This window comes from Hemibagrus wyckioides, linkage group LG15 (genome assembly GCF_019097595.1).
Source record: "Hemibagrus wyckioides isolate EC202008001 linkage group LG15, SWU_Hwy_1.0, whole genome shotgun sequence".
NCBI classification, from domain to species: Eukaryota; Metazoa; Chordata; class Actinopteri; order Siluriformes; family Bagridae; genus Hemibagrus; species Hemibagrus wyckioides.
In genome coordinates, this window is record NC_080724.1 from 6,568,358 (window position 1) to 6,587,473 (window position 19,116).

At 39.1% G+C, this 19,116-nt stretch overlaps 1 protein-coding gene across 1 annotated transcript in view; it reads left to right on the forward strand.

Moving 5' to 3' along the window:
- Positions 1-19,116, forward strand: part of plxna2 (plexin A2) — a 202,331-nt gene that overhangs the window by 20,630 nt on the left and 162,585 nt on the right. Inside the window, exons 2-3 of the mRNA XM_058410295.1 lie at positions 10,876-12,205; positions 17,052-17,234. Of these exons, the coding sequence (XP_058266278.1) occupies positions 11,003-12,205; positions 17,052-17,234 (1,386 nt within the window). The 5' untranslated portion in view covers positions 10,876-11,002. The remainder of the gene's footprint in view (positions 1-10,875; positions 12,206-17,051; positions 17,235-19,116) is intronic.

The following is a 19,116-nucleotide window of genomic DNA, read 5'->3' on the forward strand; positions in this document are numbered from 1 at the left end:
AATGTTACTAAACTCACTAGGCATTATACACAGCAGTGGTTGAAATAAAATGAAGTAGCAAATAATGTTATGGCATTGTAATTGCTGTAACAGAGTGAAGAGGAGATAAGAGGAGTACTTAAAACAGCCTACTTCATAGCAGAAAATGAATTGGCTACTTCTGAGTTGAGCCAGCTAGTGAAAATTCTGTAAGGGTTCAGTGTTCTTCTTTTAAACAGCTTTATCAGACATTCAAACTATGGAAGTTAACTCAACCTAAATGAGAAATGTTTGTCATAAATACACCGATCCACTACAATCACACTTATAGATAACCTTGACAAGTCTGTTCTATATAGAAAATGAAAGGGTGAACTATGAGTAAGTTTAAATTAAGTGATATTTGATCCCCCATATGTATATTTACATACAATCACCTGCCACTTTATAAGAAACACCATATTAATACTGGCTCGAGCCTCAGTTCTTTGAGGCATGGATTCTGGTTTATGTTGACGTGAGTGCAGCACATAATTGCTGCAGATTTCTCCTCTGCACTTGTGACTTGCAGATGTTTATATTATAAACATTTATTAATGAACTACACATCAAACTATTTAAATGCTACCACTTGAGACTCCTTCATCAATTATACACAGAAAACCTACACCACAATATCAACAATTCTATGTTTTGTCTTTCTAAAATAACCAGTTTAGTGAATCAGTTTATTATTAACCTTATATTATGTAGACTGTCCACCATACAAGTCCCTGTGAATGAGCTGTTACTGTAGGAAATGTAGCATATTAGACTTAGCGCATTAACATAAACCTATCATTTATGTTGCAACCAGAGCTACGGCCAGAGCCATGCTGTTAGAAATAATTCATATATAACCCAGATCAATTCCCAGTTAGCAGGAATGTTGCTGTAAAATTTTAATGGTAGGATTTGCTGCTTTTTTCTTAATGTTGGTTTTGTCTGGGAAAAGTGGAAATGTTGTATGGTTATACTTTTCTTTAGCAAATGATTGAAGACACATTTTTTTAAACCCTTGCAGAATACCCTTTTAGAGCCAGGTTCCCAGAAGTATTAAAAGTTATGATCATTTTAACAGGCAGAGAGAAATTATTGTGGTACCAGTAAATAAATAATAGTATACACTATTATATATTTTAAATTTGTGGGCTATATAAACATTGTTTGCATGCACATCTGCATGTAGGCACATGTGGCACATGGGCGTTCCACCTTATGCGCTACATATGAAGTGCAAGCAGTAAACCTAAGTCATTTACTTTGAGTGGTTCTACTAATGAAAGCAGCAAAGAATGACCTTCATGATGACTGGAATTTGCCAGCAGGAATAATTCTAGGAAGATTATTATTTATTTAAACCTGTGCTTTACTATTTCTGTCCTGTGAAACAGGCAGATTTTAATATTGCTCCATTATTCCTGATCATTGAAGCAACTGCTGAGGATTTGATTTTGACACTCTGTTTGGTGTGTGGTACAATGGGATGCTATGCAGTCTGGTATCAGCCATGGGATTGGAATCTATCTAATTGATCAGCGCATGATGGGGGGGTCATGCTGGCCCAGCAGGCACAGCCTGAGAGAGAACATAGAAAAAGACACTGCTGTACAGCCCTGCTAAATGCTGTGTGTGTGTCTGTGTGTGTGTGTGTGTGTGTGTATGAGTTAGATAGAGACTGTGAGTAATGATCACAACCACAGAAAAGGGAGCATACTTTATAATGCATGGGATCACATTTGTGTCCGCATAGCATTTTATCTTTTTATCTTCCTCATATTACATTTAGGATGAGTGTGTATTTCTCTGTACATTAGCTCTATAGTAAGAGAGTATTTAAATCTCTGTGTTGTGAGCTCTGGTCCCTGATGTGTACAGAGTGGTTCTTTGTTACAACTATGTCATGATACACACAGTAGCTGTGATTAATGATTAGCGACAGCCGCGTGCTGGCGGGAAACAGCAGCCTCTTGAATGAAGCACCCTTTCATTTCTCTGAATCGGTTATGTAACTCATTGGATTTTAGGAGGCTTTCAGGATAAGCTGACTGAAGCAACACTGGCCCTGTTTGCGTTCATTGTGCAATAAAAAGTGCATAGAGGCTTATTAAGCTGTAAAATCCACATACTCATGCTTCCTTTATTCTACGTATTTATATCATCCTTTGTCTCTTATTCCTCCATTATTTATCTTTTATCTTCTACTCACTTTTACTTTTTTACGACTACCGGAAGTCTCTGTCTGTCTCTGTCTCTCTCTCTCTCTCTCTCTCTCTCTCTGCACCAGGCTGCGTAAATCTGCTGTAGATAATGGTCTCTGTGTGGGTGAATGCCAGTTTTTGGAGTTGTGGCTGCTGTTGTAACCGGTTGTTGCCCAGCTGGAATAATGAATGGCTCTGGTTTTTCTGCCTCTCCCTCTCTCTTGGGCGCCAGCGCATCACAAGGGCATGCCTCCCTACCAAGCTGCCAGCCATGCCTCTGATCGCTAACACACATAGACCCATGGTAAACGAAAGCTGTTCATTCAGGTGCCTTCTGGGAAATCATACTTCTCCTAGTTCAGATGAAGATTAAAGGCACGAGGATCAGTCTTCTTTTGAATTCAATATCAAGGAGCTCTTAAGGTGATTTGGGAATGACGGATAGGTGGGATAAAAAAAGGTCCATATTTCATTCAAGCAGTCCTGATTTGTGTCATTTTAGAAAAGTTTTGGTCTGATTATTCGACAGAGGATTGATATTTTACTGAACTTTAAAAGTTGGCCATCTGCATAATTGCACTGCAGCAGAAGCTGCAAAAACATGACATATATCATACAGAAAGCCCTGAAGTAGCACATCTGTGAAAATCCTTAGACAGTTTATGCAGTTTTGTATGCATTAAACCTCAGATGCACCCCATGCAAATGCTTTCTTTTTAGGATCTTCAGTCTTATGTGCTTCATCATTGTGATCTCTCACACTGCAAATGTAAGTGAATGGGTAAAGAACTGAAACTCTTAAAACTGTTCTGACCCACATAGACTGATTCTGTGTTTAAATTGGTGGTTTTCTCCCAAAGTTAACATTGATAACTGAATGAAATTAACAAGAGTTGATCACTAAAGCAGCTGCTAACCTCTACATCGCAGAAGATCAATCAACCAACGTTGGTTTTTTTTTTAAACATAATTATGAATGCTAATCTCATTCATCATCTCTCTGACCTTTGTGTGAATCTGTTGACTATTGACTTCATTTAAACCTTTTGTACTGCAATTAAAAAACAAAAGGCGTTAAAGATTCAGAATATAAAGGCAGAGAGTGAATTAATTAAATGCTGTCTGTTTACAGTACAGCACAATTACAGCCTGTTTTATATTTGTTTGAATCTGTTGTAAGGATAAACTGGGTATCTGGGGCTTTAGCTAGATAATCAGGCACACTGAAAAAAGATCTGAGTCCACTAAATAGGTCTGTTCCTGCAATTTGAAATGAAATCCCACTTGAACCTCCTTTAAATAAACAGCTTTGCTATTGAAATGGGTTCAAATTGAGAAAATGCAGCCAGTGACACATTTTCTTTCACTAACAATCCCCCTATCCTTTATCTGCCACCTCTCCCAAATATTGACTTCCAAAATATGGGAATTATGTGCCTGCTGAACTCAGACAGAGACTTCCCATTTAATAAAGCATATGCAGTGTCAATCAAAGTACCTAATTTAATTCATATCTGCAGAACTAAAGGATTTACATCTCCTACCTGTGGCTTCTGGTGACATTTGATGCTTGTTTCTAGTTCATGCCTCCATATCAGCACATTTTCAATGGAAATGTATGCTAATAAGGTCTAATAGAAACCTGGTTAAAGCTTGACAGACAATCTTGATGACTCCTGTTTGAACCTATGTGTGTGTGTGTTTGTGTGTGTGTGTGTGTGTGTGGGGGGGGGGCTGTTAGTGTATGTAAACCCCTCAAGAGGCTGTAAGTAACTACCTGAAGCATGACGGGAAGACTATGGCCTCTGTTAGTTAAAGCTCTTCGTGAGTGAGTCTGTGTATATGTGACCTGAGGAGCTGTGACCATGAGCACTGAAACAAAAGTGCAATAAACAGTAATATTCAGATCATTCCTGAGTGATGCCAAAGGTCTGTAACAGTGAGCTAAAGAAAGTGCTAAACATTCATTTGAGCCTAAGTGAAGCGAGAAAGAGGAGGCAGCAGGGTGTCTCTGCAGGTTCAGGGTGATAGGTAGAGATTAGATCCAAAGACCCGCCTTCAAAGATGAGAGCAGTATCTGATGCCTGCTAATTCTAATGTCATTATGACATGCCTTTTTGTTGAGAATTGCATTCTGCGAGGGATTTAATACACTTTGATATGCTTCATTCAGAGCTGTATCACGCAGCTCTGTGCAACATGGAGATCCAAAGGATTGAGACAAATCCAAAACATGTTGTCTAAAATCATAATAGAGCAAAATTCACAACACGTTTAGAACCACCATGAAGGTTGAGCTGTTCAAGTGAACTACACAACAGAGTCCCAGTTCAGATCACTGCTAATTAGTTGGTCAGTATTTTGACCTCTGCTCTGTACTCGTGCCTTTTATACTAATGGTTCTTTTAGGCATAGTATGTGTAATAATTCTCTTAGAATCACTCAGACAAAATGCATTAATTAATCCATGTTTATCCGCCTACTTTGTGTGTCATTAATGAGGAGGACACTGATTAGAGGTCACTGTGCCCAAGGGTGGCTGACAGTATCCAATTGTTCTGGAGCAATGATGTGAGCATGGAAACAGTACAGAGAAAGAAAATGTGTTTTTTTTGTTTTGTTTTTGTTTTTTTTATCTGGCAGATGTAAGCTTGTGCAGTGTTGTAAGCTGTAAGCAGTGGAAGCTTGACCAGTCCACCCACTCCCACAGACATCTTGACCAGTCCAGCCACTCCCACAGACAGCTTGACCAGTCCACCCACTCCCACAGACATCTTGACCAGTCTAGCCACTCCCACAGACAGCTTGAAAAGTCTACTAATTCCCACAAATAGTTTGACCAGTCCACCCACTCCCACAGAAAGTTTGAAAAGCCCACTCTCTCCCACAGACAGCTTGACCATTCCACCCACTCCCACAGACATCTTGACCAGTCCAGCCACTCCCACAAATAGCTTGACCAGTCCACCCACTCCCACAGACATCTTGACCAGTCCAGCCACTCCCACAAATAGCTTGACCAGTCCACCCACTCCCACAGACATCTTGACCAGTCCAGCCACTCCCACAAATAGCTTGACCAGTCCACCCACTCCCACAGACAGCTTGAAAAGTCCACTAATTCCCACAAATGGTTTGACCAGTCCACCCACTCCCTCAGACTGTTTGCCCACTCCACATACACACACACAGTTATTTTTGCTTGTACTACCAATGCAATTTTAATTCAAAGCCCCCTCTTAAATAAATAAATAAACAAATAAAACACCACAGAGACTATGAATGAATGAATAGATAAATAAACAAAGTAAAAGCTAATGTTAGCAAGACACCACATGCAATATCATCCTTTTTCACTCCTTAAGCTTCATATCTAATCAGCCCACATGAGACTTAAAGCACCTACTCAAACTGGTTTGATAATAAAAACTACTTGGGACTCCTTAGCTAGATGTCCACTGCACAGGAATTCATCACCTGAAATTTTTGCTCCCATTCATTTCCTGTACTGTATACATATAGTTCTGTCTGGAAAACGTGGATGAAAAATGAATGACTGGCATATATAAAGGAAAAATCTTGAAGCTCTATGGCTTGGGCTGTGAATATACATTTGGTCTTATTTGGCAACTGTGAGTAGTCATAACATTTTCGGTCCAAAGACAGACCAAGTAAAAGAGAACAGAGAGAAGAGTTGACAGGAAGACATGCAGTCAGGGTGAGTGTAATCTGTGCCCACTTTACTGTGTTATTCTTCCCAAGTGGGAGGTAAATGTTCTGTATATCGGAAGCTGACTCTCTGAGCTGGCATGGGGAGAGCGAGGCTGCCTCATGCTGCAGATGGTTCCAAAGGAGACAAAAGAAATTATAAATATCACTACTCTGGCATGACACCCCACACTAGCAAAGCCTCTCATTATCACCACCAGAGAATGTCAGGCAAGAAATAAAGACTAATGGACTAACTTCATAGACTAATTGTTTTATCGGTCACATGCTCACAAAAGAAAAAAAAATGCTTCCAGAATGATTACTTCTATTTTTAACATGACAATAACCAAGAAGAGAGTGCTTCCTCTAATTTGATAGTTTTTAAGCTGCTCAAATAGTTTGATCATGTTTGTTGTATCAGCTTTGATACACATGCATATCAGTTATTATTTCTGTTGTCTTTAACCATTGAAATAATTTGCTTAAATGTAACTCTTTAAAATGATCAAATAAATCCCAGAAATGAACTTCAATTTTGTTCTATTGCATAACACCATAAATCGGATTTAGCTTCAGGTTCTTGTCAGTGCTCTAGCTGTAAATCTAAATCTGCGAGATCAAACAAATTTTGTTCTATTACTAAGAACCGTAGTGAAGGATAGAAAAAAAGGAGTGTGGTGTGGCTGGTTCAGCTGATTAAATCAGCTTGAGCTCCTAAGCTGGGTTTGGTGACTACAGAATGGTTGGCCCATGGATTTTCAAATCTGTGCTTTACATTATGGGGAGTGTACCAGTTGAATGACAGTGTGGCATTCCATCATTTTATTTCTCCTCTCCTATTCAAAACATGCTCATATCTAAGCCATAATATGGCAAAGATTTCATTTCCAGATATTATGTACCTCAACATTCCTGCAGGATTCATATTGGCAAAGCATAATAAAATTTAGTTTAGCTTAGCCAACAGCAATAGGGAGATGCTAACACACTGATGAGCTGACGAAGCAAAGGCAATCCGCAGGGTACTTGTATGATAGGAGCTGTTAATGCTAACATGTGGTTTGCTTTTCCTTACTGTTCATTAAGACAGTTATTTTCACACCATAATCACAGGCCACATGGATTGTGGAATGCAGTGGTTTCCTGTTGTTTCCATTCTATGTGTACTTTCAGAATTATCTTGCAGAGAAATTCATAAACTTGTGTTTTCTCAGCACTTTCTAGCATCGCTGTAGTTTACTTTTTTTTCAACTTCTAGTTACTGTTGTTGCTATGAATTATGTTAAACTATCTTATTTTCAAATTATCCATGCTGTATGTGAATTTGGACAACAAAGAAATTAGAAAATAAGTAATGAGTAATATATATTTTTTCCCACAATTAAACATGGTAAAAGGCATAAACTAGCAAGTGTGCTGTGTATATTTTACCTAGTTATTTACATTTATTGCATTTGGCAGACATCCTTATCCAGAGCGACTTAGATTTTCATTTTATTTTACACACAAGTCAAGGTATAGCATCATAATTTGTTCTTTAAAATAAAATCAAATGGTCAGATAGTAATAAAAACAATCCATCATCTAGATTCAAGCTGCATTGAGAATATTTTTTTAAATATCTTTAACTAACTATGAATGTACAATAACTGTCTTGATACCCATTGAAATCCAGCTTACAGAAATTACAGCTGGTCTCTTTAGTGCCACTGCAGTCATAATTTTCTATAATGTTGCTCTAAATTGGAATTCCAATGTTATAATTATGCTTTAGAACTCAAGAACCTGACTGGCTCCAGTAAATGCACACTATGTCATTTGCTGACAATGGCAACAAATTAAAGGGCAATGTAACTGGATGCATTTCAGGAGATGAAGAACTGATGAGTCAATGGTTTTTTACTGAGTGTCAGACATATTGCTTTATTTTGGTGATAATTACTGATATGTAGAGAGGAGTTTAGCACTTGGGGTGTGATGAGTTGCTCAGAGTTGTTGCCTAGCTGGTGGCTTATCAGCTTGAAAGAAGAATGTGTGACCTTTCTCCTCCCTGATGGATGGTTACTGTGGAATAAGGATATAAGGCATGAAGAGAAATGAAGGAAATGATCTGAAATTAAGGAACTAAAGATGCTAGGTAAATGCATGGACTTGAGTTAGATGTGCATGTGTGCTTAGGTATTTCAAGTTGTCAGCCTGCCAGCAAGATATATAATATTGCATGCTATCTACCTAAATAGCTACAGATCTGTAAATCAGTGGGTGGCATTTACACTTACATTGGTGGCCCTCAACTGCAAGTGTTTGTGTGGTCAAAGCAGTGAAGCTGAATCAGAAAGCTGCTACTTTCCCACTGGTGCAACTTGAGGTTGTGACTCATCGCTATGGCAAAATACAGTCCTGTCAACATGCTCGCTTTCTCATCCCTACCAGACAATGTTGGCACTTGCTGAAATTGCCCTGTTACTGATGTAGGCTGTGGCTTGACATGACCATGATTTGCAGGTGCTAACATTGACATGTTAATCTCTTACTTCTTTTTTTTACAGATTCAAAGCAAACATAATTACCCCAGACAATAAAAGGATTCCAAGTACATCAGCCCTATCTCTTTAGTTCTGCCCCTGCGCTACATAATGAGAAGAGATGTGTCAGGCATAAAAAAAAATGGACAGAACCTAATAAACAAAGAAACTTACATTTCTGATGGCTTTGCTGTTAAACAGAGGCATGGACAAAAAGTTTCCAGCTCTTATACTGAGACAGCACCCAGCAGAAGGGAGAGAGTGAGAGACGCACAAAGAGAGAGATAGGATTATGAGAGAGGTGAATTGTGAGAACTAAAGTTGGTGAAAAGGGGAGTGGTACTGTTTGCGCTTAAAGGCAAGAGGGGTTCTGGGTTAGATTAAAGTACTGCCTCAGCAGGTCTCTAATAACTGCTCCAAAGGGATATACTTTTGCACTTCTAGCATGTGCAAACTGTAACAATGAAACTGCATGAAGGACAGGCCCAGACACAGGCCTGGCTTTATAACCCCTTATATAGCCATGCTAATTCTCTGCTCTTGGGAGCATCCCATACCATGCCTCCCAATTTGCTGGGCCAATCAGGTTTTTAGGTATATAAAGATACCCCAGAGCCCAGTGAAAATACAGGTTATACAACAGTAAAGTTGAAGGTTGAAACTTGAGTCAGGGCAAAGAGAGGCCTGAACAATATCAAGAGCACTTGTCTGTCACTCATCAGGCAAGCATATGTAGTGTCAGGTGTTTAGGATGTGAATGGGCACCAGGACACCTGAATGCAATTTTGTCAAAATCTGTTCTTTTCTTTTTAAAATGGAAATATAAGGAATAATGGCATCTAATGCTCCACTGATTGGCATTATGTTAAATGTGCCACTTTATTTCATGTAATTACATATACTGGGCTGCTAAGCTGAGGTTTCAGAAGCACATACTTGATTTTCAGAGGCGCATCCATTGTCTCCATTTGCTGCCCTCTTATGTCGCTCGCCTGTGATAATGTATGCAGAGCAGCCAGGGACGAATAACAAAGAATACAAATGTGGTGGATGTGGCTGGATGACAGCGCTGGTATCTCTAATGGTGGCCTGATTCGTTTAGGAATGATTACTCTGCTGCCAATGATTAATTCCCCCAGGCTTTGATTGTGTCAGATGTAGAGGTAAAAAAGAGGGGAGGAAAAAACACAGGAACAAAATTGGAAAGCATAATTAATAGATTCAGATCCTGTTAAACAGCCCTCTTAAAGAGCAGAGAGTAAAGAAGGGTACATGGAACTGGCACCCAATTTGTTCACACTTTGTTTCAGTAATAAGATTCAGGCCTCCCTGTGTGGTGGATGAGATAATTAACTCCCCAAGATACACTTGAGAAAGGGGCCTCCCTTTTGATTTATTGTATAAAGTAGGCAGATCTCTGAAGCTCTTTTCAAAAGACTGTTACAAAAATTCCATACTGTGCTTTTTTTTTTTTTTTTACTCTTTTTTTTGTTTTTTTGTTTTTTTACCATCAGAGCAATTAGGGCCAGATGGAAATAAATGACACTTGTGAAGAATAAATGGGCGTCACTGATATTTGCTGAAAAAAATCTTTAATTTCTATTCCAGTCATAAATGCATAATTCAAAAATATTAAAATGCATTCATAGCAGTTTTGCTTATTAACATTAATAGGCATTTGGTTTTTAACAATTAGTCATTTAATAATGTACCGGGTCATCAGCCATTCTGCTAGAAGCTGTATTTAGTCAAGTCAAGAACCTTTTATTGTCATTTCAACCATATATAGCTGACGCAGTAGACAGTGAAATGAGAAAATATTTCTTCAGGACCCTGGTGCTACAACACAAAGCTAAAAAACAACACAGAGCTAAAGACTGAAAGTAAGTTGTCCTAGCCACATAAAGTGCAAATAGAGCAAGACAAAAGAGAGACAAACAGACAATACAAAACACTAAAATACAGGACAGATACACATAATACACAAAATAGTGCTGACCTGTATACATTCTGTATAATGTGTTATACAGTACATTGTGCAACATAAGAGAACTGTAAACAAAGAGGGTTCTTGTAAACATACACACTTCTGTATAGCAGCAGTTGGTGGCTAAATGAAGAGTTAAACTCTTCATTTAGTGTATGAATTGGTGGCATGACATCAGGTCATGCTAATTTCCGCTGCTATAAAGCTTCACCTTCCGTCATTGTACTTTCCTACACGACAACTCCTTTGGAATGTGCAGATAAAGCTTTCCGGCCATTGTCCATAAGTGATTGAATGGCAACTCAGAGGCAGTAAGCCTGGTGAATTATCAGCTTTTTCCGCTGACTTTTATCTCTTTCCATTTAACTTACATGTGAGTCAGGATGACCTTATTCTTACTCATTTGCCCTCTGTTTCTTTCTTTCTTTTTCAGAAACATGTGAAGACGGTGAAATAGAAGAACCATACAGTCTAGCCATTAGGACTCTAGAAGAAAGGTTGTAAATTCTGATAGCCTGCCAATTTCTAGTTTTGTTTCCTCCTTGCCATCCTTTGGGATCATGGAGGGCCAGCAAGATTCACAGAGGACTTTACAAGTAAACTCTTCTAGTTCTTTAACATTGCCCTTGTGTGTCTGGTTGCTGGTGCTAACCTTTGCTACAACATGCAATGGAGAGACATTTACCACATTTCACCCTGAGAAGCGAGAATGGTCTTTCAATCATCTGACGGTCCATCAGACAACAGGGGCGCTTTATATTGGTGCTGTTAATCGTGTCTACAAGCTCTCTGGCAACCTTACTCTCTTAGTCTCCCATGACACTGGCCCAGAAGAAGACAACAAGGCCTGTTACCCCCCTCTCATAGTCCAGCCATGTTCGGAACCACTGGTCTCTACCAACAATGTCAACAAACTTCTCCTTATTGATTACTCTCAGAATAGGCTGCTGGCCTGTGGGAGCCTCTATCAGGGTGTATGCAAGCTACTTCGGCTGGATGATCTCTTCATACTGGTAGAACCGTCACACAAGAAAGAACATTATCTCTCTAGTGTCAATCAGACCGGCACAATGTATGGAGTTATTGTGCCTTCCCAGGGCAAGGATGGCACACTTTTCATTGGCACTGCAGTAGATGGAAAGCAAGACTACTTCCCGACCATCTCAAGCCGAAAGCTTCCTCGTGACCCAGAGTCCTCAGCCATGCTTGACTATGAAATGCACACTGATTTTGTCTCCTCACTAATCAAGATTCCTTCAGACACCCTGGCATTGGTCTCCCATTTTGACATATACTACATTTATGGCTTTGCCAGTGGCAATTTTGTCTACTTTTTGACCGTACAACCAGAGACTCCAGAAAACGGTATGGCCTCCAGTGGTTCCTCGAATGATCTCTTCTATATTTCGCGCATTGTTCGTCTCTGCAAGGATGACCACAAGTTCCACTCCTATGTGTCACTGCCCATCGGCTGTGTCCGCAATGGTGTAGAGTACCGGCTGCTGCAGGCAGCCTATCTGGCCAAACCAGGAAGAGTGCTTGCCACCTCACTCAACATCAGTGCCACAGATGATGTGCTGTTTGCCATCTTTTCTAAAGGCCAGAAACAGTACCACCGCCCCCCTGACGATTCAGCCCTATGTGTCTTCACCATCAAAGACATCAATGCCCGCATCAAGGAGCGCCTGCAGTCCTGCTACCAGGGAGAAGGCAACCTAGAGTTGAGTTGGCTGCTGGGGAAAGATGTTCAGTGCACTAAAGCAGTAAGCGCTATAATACCGTCATTATTTTATATAAAAAAGTAATAATACAAGAAAATGTTGGTCAGCAAAGCTTAGAAAAGCCTATCAATTGGCACTTTGTTCGATTTAGAGCATTGTATTAGGGCCCTAATATTTATTAATTAATATGTATATAATATTTAATTATGAAATTATTTGAAGAATGTCTCATAAATCACAGTTTCAGTAGCACTACTCAGTTAAAATTCATAATCAGACAGCTGACACAGACACAACAGGGCTTCAATAAAACTCTCAAACCTATGAAGTTCCTCCTATCATGTAAATCTCTTATTAAAGTAATCTTTGTTTAGTTGTAACTACAAATAATTAGTTTATAGCCCTGATAGGTTAAGAAGTCACATTAAAATCTTAATGTTGTTCACAACTTATTTTTCTTGGCAAACATTACAGCACTAACATTCTCCTCCACTGCAATACAAAAACACACCAATTCTTCCTAGTCTGGGAGAGCATGTAGAGAGATAGGACAGAGAGCAAGGGTGAGAAACTGACTGAGACTGTGAGAAAAGAAGCTGTGTCCAAATACCCCAGAGCAGGACTCCACAGTATGTCCCTGCATAGTATCTACAGTCCTTTTAAATTCAGTTAAGAAATGTAGCCTCAGGAGGCTGATGTCCTCTGTGTCTTTCTTCCTTAGTTGATAAAAGCAATGAAAGGAATTACGATAGTTATCAGCCAAATGCTGGCAGGTGTTCCCTGAGGAAGATGCAACACTTGCTTGCACCATTTAAGCGGCAGCAGCCGGGAGGTTCTCTCATGGTTACCTTTCCAGCCCCATTACACCCCTACTGACACATCTCCCATCAATACCCATGGGTCTGTCAGCCAGGTCATGTATTTCTAGATCTCATTAAAATGGTCCATGGTGCACTTAAGTCTCCAGCCATTTTTGCTTTGTTCTTTAGTGTTAGAAATGTGTCATCACTTATGGGAAGATGCACTTAGAAAAATATTTTGCTCAATACCTCCTCAATAAATCTATAGTATTTAATGGCTTGCACTGGGTGCATTTTTAATGATTTACACAGGAAGCACTCTAAGCTTACTCATATCAGTCCTGCAAGCAAGAGGGTTTGAAGAGGTCAGTGCCCTCATCCTGCCATGCAGCTATTTTTCTTCATCATTTTTAAAAACCAGCAGGAGTATGAAAATATTTTTCCAAAGAAATAATATACTCTTCAACACCCCACCCCCTTTCCCCTCTGAAATAGAAAATAACCTCCTTTTACCTTAAAAAATGCCCATGCTCAGTGCAATCACTCAGTGGAGCCAGACAGGAGTGTTTTTATTTAATTTCCTGCTAGTTATTCCTGACTATTTTAGATGGCACCAGATGTGGCCTTCTTAGCTGGCTTCTCCCCAGTGTGCTAACACAAAGGAATAACACCATGATAGTGAGAGAGAGAGAGAGAGAGAGAGAGAGAAGTAAGAATCTCCAGAAGAAAGGAAGAAAGAAAGAACGAAGGATGCATAAGTAATGTAAGTGCAATTAAGCACACTAATGCAGTATGAGGAACACCAATACAATACTGAAAAAAAAAATCTATATATTCTGTGCTAATAAATAAAAGGGCTAAAATAATGTATCCACCCTTCTAGCTGAATGAACCTCTTTATTGTGAAAGCGCTGTAAAATACATACCTAGTTATTTATACATTACATTTTATTTGTGCACAGCAGTGGAACATATTTCCCTCATGCACTGTTTAAGATTAGGGATTATTGTTTTACAAGTTTACAGGTCCCAATCCTCACTCATACTTAGCGGTCCCTTTGACAACAGCAATATGTTTAACGTTAAGTCCACATTATCAGGTGCTTCATTCATGTAGAGAGAAGCAGGTAGACTAGCAAGAGCAGAAATTCCTGTTTCCTTAAAATCTGACTGGAAGTGAAGGCTATATAAATGACTGAATCTAGATCAAAGATTTGTCTCAAATAATTAAGCACTCCATCAGACTTTTTCTGTAATAAGTTGAATGTAGCAAAGTGACTGTCAGTCAGAGGTGGAGCTGTCTTATAGTATTACTGCTTTTTTGTACAGATTCAAAGCAAACATAATTACCTCAGACAACAAAATGTTGCAGAGTACATCAGCACTAGTTCTGCATCTGTTCTACACAATGTGCAAACTGAAATCATACACGGCTTCAGACACAGATGTAGTCTTGGGGAAATTCTAAATGTAAGCATCTACTGTAAGAAATCATGGTCCTTAACAAAAAGGAAATTAATCAGTAACTTTTTTTATAATGTTTTAAACTCTTGATGAAGGAGAGCTGTGTGGTTTCTCACTAATTGCTCAAGTGCCACTTAGTTACTGTATAAACAGTCTGAGCAGTTAGAAGAACATTTAAATTGCAAGCCATATTACTGGCAACATGAAATATTGATTTTAATTACTTCCACTTGGGTATGGTGCAAAAGAATGACCTATGTCTATGAAGGAGCAAAGTCCTAAAGTAAATGCATATTTAGTTAATATTTTCCATACTTTTCTCCAAAAAATATAACCAAAAAGGTTAGAGACAGACTCAAATATTAAACTATAAGTTTGAAATGCAAGGGAATTTATACACACTTGCCGGGAAAGTGGCTGATTTCCCAGAGTCTATAAAGTTTACACAGAATGGTGCAAAAAGCAAACTAACAAATGAAAGGGGAAAAAGGCATCAATTGAATGGCAGTTCTGCAGGAGAAAATGCCTTGTTGATGAGAGAGGTCAGAGGAGAATGGCCAGACAGCTTCAAGCTGACAGGAAGGCTGCCATGACTCAACTAACCACTCTTTACAACTGTGGTGAGCAAAAAAAAAAAAAAAAAACGTCTAAAACTCTTCTAACCTTGAGACGCCTAGGCTACAACTGGAGAATACCAGATCAGTTTCCACTCCTGTTAGCCAAGCCCAGACATCTGAAAAAAAAAATGCTGATGTAATCTGCCATATGATTAGATAATTGCTTGAATGGGCTAGAATGAAAGTGTTCCTATTAAAATGGCTAATGGTGTATGGCCAATGATGTTCTTTATTAATATACATATTTTATATATAAATATACATATTTTTATATATATATATATATGTATATATATATATATTAACTCCACAACAAATAAAAATAGATTGCATCAAACCAGCTGGTATTGGGAATGACCATGACAAGGAAAGGAAAGGATACAGATTTGCATCTGCTGGTCGTCATCTATGCACATCATCTAAACACTCACACTCTAATGGAAACCAAATGGACTAAATTACATTCGCAGTCTCAGGCCCACAGCTGCACCTGCAACACTGCACCAACACACTTTTTCAATTTACATGGCTAGTGAAGCAGCGGTCTCAGTTACAGAGTGAGGTCTCATGGTGTACCTTCCAATTAACACACCCCCACATGCCCCACCTCCTGCCCCAAGCTGTCTGATCTCACTCACAGCTCCGAAAATACATTGTGCAGGCGCATAATGTAGCCACCTAAATCATTTTAGCTTTTGAGTTCACCTGGGAGAATTGCTGCAGCTATTTTTAGAAAGGAAAATAAAAGAGAATGTGGCATGGAGAGCCGGTGTACATTTATACCCTCCGTGCATTATTGCTTTCCCCGAGCCTATATAACTGGCTGGGTAGCCATAAAATTTTACAGCCTGTAGCTGGAAAGTCAGTGTTAATGTCTGTGAAGGCTGTGGTGCAGGTGATGAACAGTGTGCTTACATCAGCGTGCTCCTTTCGATGACTCTGTGTGGCAGTTTGAGGCCAGTGCCAGTCACAGGGCTTTCGCTGACCTGAATCAAGATGATCGCTCAGCTGGCTATGAATCCTGCAACTTACTGCTCCTTTCTGAATAGAGATTGATGTCAAATCAGGGCTTTGTTGAACAAGATAAATGACTCTACAACCTCTCTTAGACTGTAAATGTTTATAAACCTCCATCTTTTGCATGTGTGTTAGTGGTGGTTAGTGTAATGTTGTTTGTTTAATGAAATTTCAAATTGGATTTTCTTCTTATTGGATATTATTATTTATTATATATTCTTTCAGTAAATGTATGTGCCTATAAAGAAGTAAAATTTAAACACTTAAAGAATTAAAGTGCTCATTTAAAAAAGGTAAACAAGGCCTGTCTGGATTGCTACTTCATAGGAAATTTACATTGCTAACTAGCTATAGATATTATTCTACCATGTAGCCACACTTGTTACACTTGTTACATTCACATAAATCAATTCAGATGAAGAGATAAGAAGAGAAGGGGGAGAGTTAAGTTTTCTAACATTTTTTAAATCTTTGCTTTACATTTTGAAAGCTTTGCTATCACACTTTTTTCTTTTAATTTTATTTTATTAATTTGATTTTTTTTTTTAATGAGAAAAATGCTTCATTGTTCAGTGTGACTAATGCATGAATAATTATCATCTAAGTGTAATCTAACGCACTGTTCTGCTCAGATTCTCCAGGTGGGTAAAACACAAGCCACACACACACACACACAAACCCCAACAAGCAGCTGGTTCTCAGAACAGGCCAACAGCTTTCATAATAAGGCATCAGCATTTAGTAAGCTGTGATTTAGAATTCTAAGGCAAGCCGTAAACCCATTTCGGTGCGTGTGAGCATATTTCTCATAGTGTTGGGTAGGTGTGTACAATCCTGTCTTGTCCCTTAAGTACTGTAATGAGCAAGTGATGAGCCAAAGCGCCTTGCTTACTGCATTCCACTTTGTCTTTTACAATAACCATTATTGTTTTCTGAAAAGCCACCACAAACTCATTAACATCATTAATATTAGCCCTCATTTACTTACAGCCGGTGCCCATTGACGACTCTTTCTGTGGTTTGGACATTAACCAACCTCTGGGTGGCTCTCAGTTGGTGACCGGACACACACTCTACACAGAAAGCAGAGACCGCATGACCTCAGTGACCTCCTACGTGTACAATGGTTACTGCGTGGCTTTTGTTGGCACCAAGAGTGGACGTCTGAAAAAGGTATGTTTGGCTGTGTTTTGTATTATATTTACCCTGCTTGTTCATCTGATCCTCTGCTTCCTACTGGCATTTAACTTAATTTTTTTTTTACTTTAAATAGCATCTCTCCATCCACTTATAACTGAGTTCAATACAGAATGATCCTGGCTGTCCACCCAGTGTGCTGGGAACAATGTGAGCCTGTCATTGTAGAGAGGTTATTGACACTTATATTATGTTTTAAAGTTATCAGTGATTTTAACACATTTCCCACAATTGAAGTGTATCTTAAGAATAGGTTAAGAATACATTCAGAGTTGAAAGAACATTTTTTGATGGTAGCTTTTTGCTGGTAATTGGCTGTAAGCTATTCTGTATTACAGTGCCGGCCATTTCACTGAAAGCTCTTGGGTTTTGTACAAATGGAATGGAGATATGATATGTCTGGAGGTATTTTGCCAATAGCTTGATAGTCAGTCACAATTGCTAAAGGTATGAAATGCATGACTGGTTATATAACATATAAATTTGCTGTGCTACTATACTATACATGCTATACTCCACACCCACAAACTGTAACAAATCAACCTTTTCTGGCATGAATAAACGTCTTTTATCTGTGTTTGGCTCCATTACCCTCTTAGTTATAGCAATGAATGACAAGCAAGTGGAGCCATGAGAGAAGAGAAGATGAATCGCATTTGTTCCTTAAAATTGGGTAGCCATCTCTACCTGATAGCTGATATTATTTCACGAGACAAAATCAGTATCTAGCTAAATTGTTTGCACACTAGCTACTTAGCATTCCAATTTACGTTAATTTATAACATTGAACTGTTGTTAGCCAGTTACAGAACTGCCTGCAAGCTAGCTAGAAGGATAATTGTGCATGCTAATGTGTATGGAAATACTTACCAGAATGATTACATTGTGTGAGCTGTAAGTCATCATCTTCTATCGTCTTCTATAGTGAATCATCCCACAAGGTTAGCCTAATGATCTATACAATCTGCTCAAAGTAAATATTATTCAACGCAACTACTATATGCATTGATTTATAATCCCAGCACTGTGTCAAAAAGAGAAGTGGGTTCCTCTCAATGATTCTTCCTTGTCTCATGTCAGGGAGTTTTCCTTTGCTACTGTCACCTCGGGCTTGCTCATTAGGAGTGTAAATCTATATCCGGATTTCTGTAAAGCTGCTTTATGACAATGTCTGTTATTAAAACTGCTGTGCAAATAAAACAGCATTGCATTTGACGTTTCAAATAATGAAACAGCATCCTGATGCGTTAGCTGCTCTTTCTTTATTAAATAAATAATAGTTCCATGGTTTAGTATGATAGACAGGTCCATGGATGTGCCAGTGGTAATGAGAGGGCTGCAAAGGCTATTGGTAAAGTGAACTGAGAGATTCCTGTGTTGCTGAAGTGGCATCATGGCAACACGGTCTGTTTGATTTGTCTTCATTTTCTTGCTTGATCTTGAGGCTTACTCTCTGATTCACACAAACACACACACACTCACAGAAAGTCATTTTCATCTCTAATTGAATCGGTGGTATAATCAGGAAGTGGCATCTGAGCATCTCATTCTGTGTAATCCCCTTGTTTGAGGAGGTTAATAATTCATACTAACATCCCGCCTCCCATCTATAGTGGAATTGAATTAGGCTGGAGGTGTAGTGCTCTCCACACTGGTGCTACGGTCCATTTGCTTTCTTCTGATGCTTATACTTTAATCTCATAGTTCATACACACACACACACACACACACACACTCACACACAGCAGCTGGTCAGGTGTAGCCAAGCAGTCTAGGACAAACACGCGAGCATTCCTCCAAAGCCCATGTCTGTCAGCAAGGAAGCTGTGGTGAAGGACTTCACCCGGATGTGTTAGGA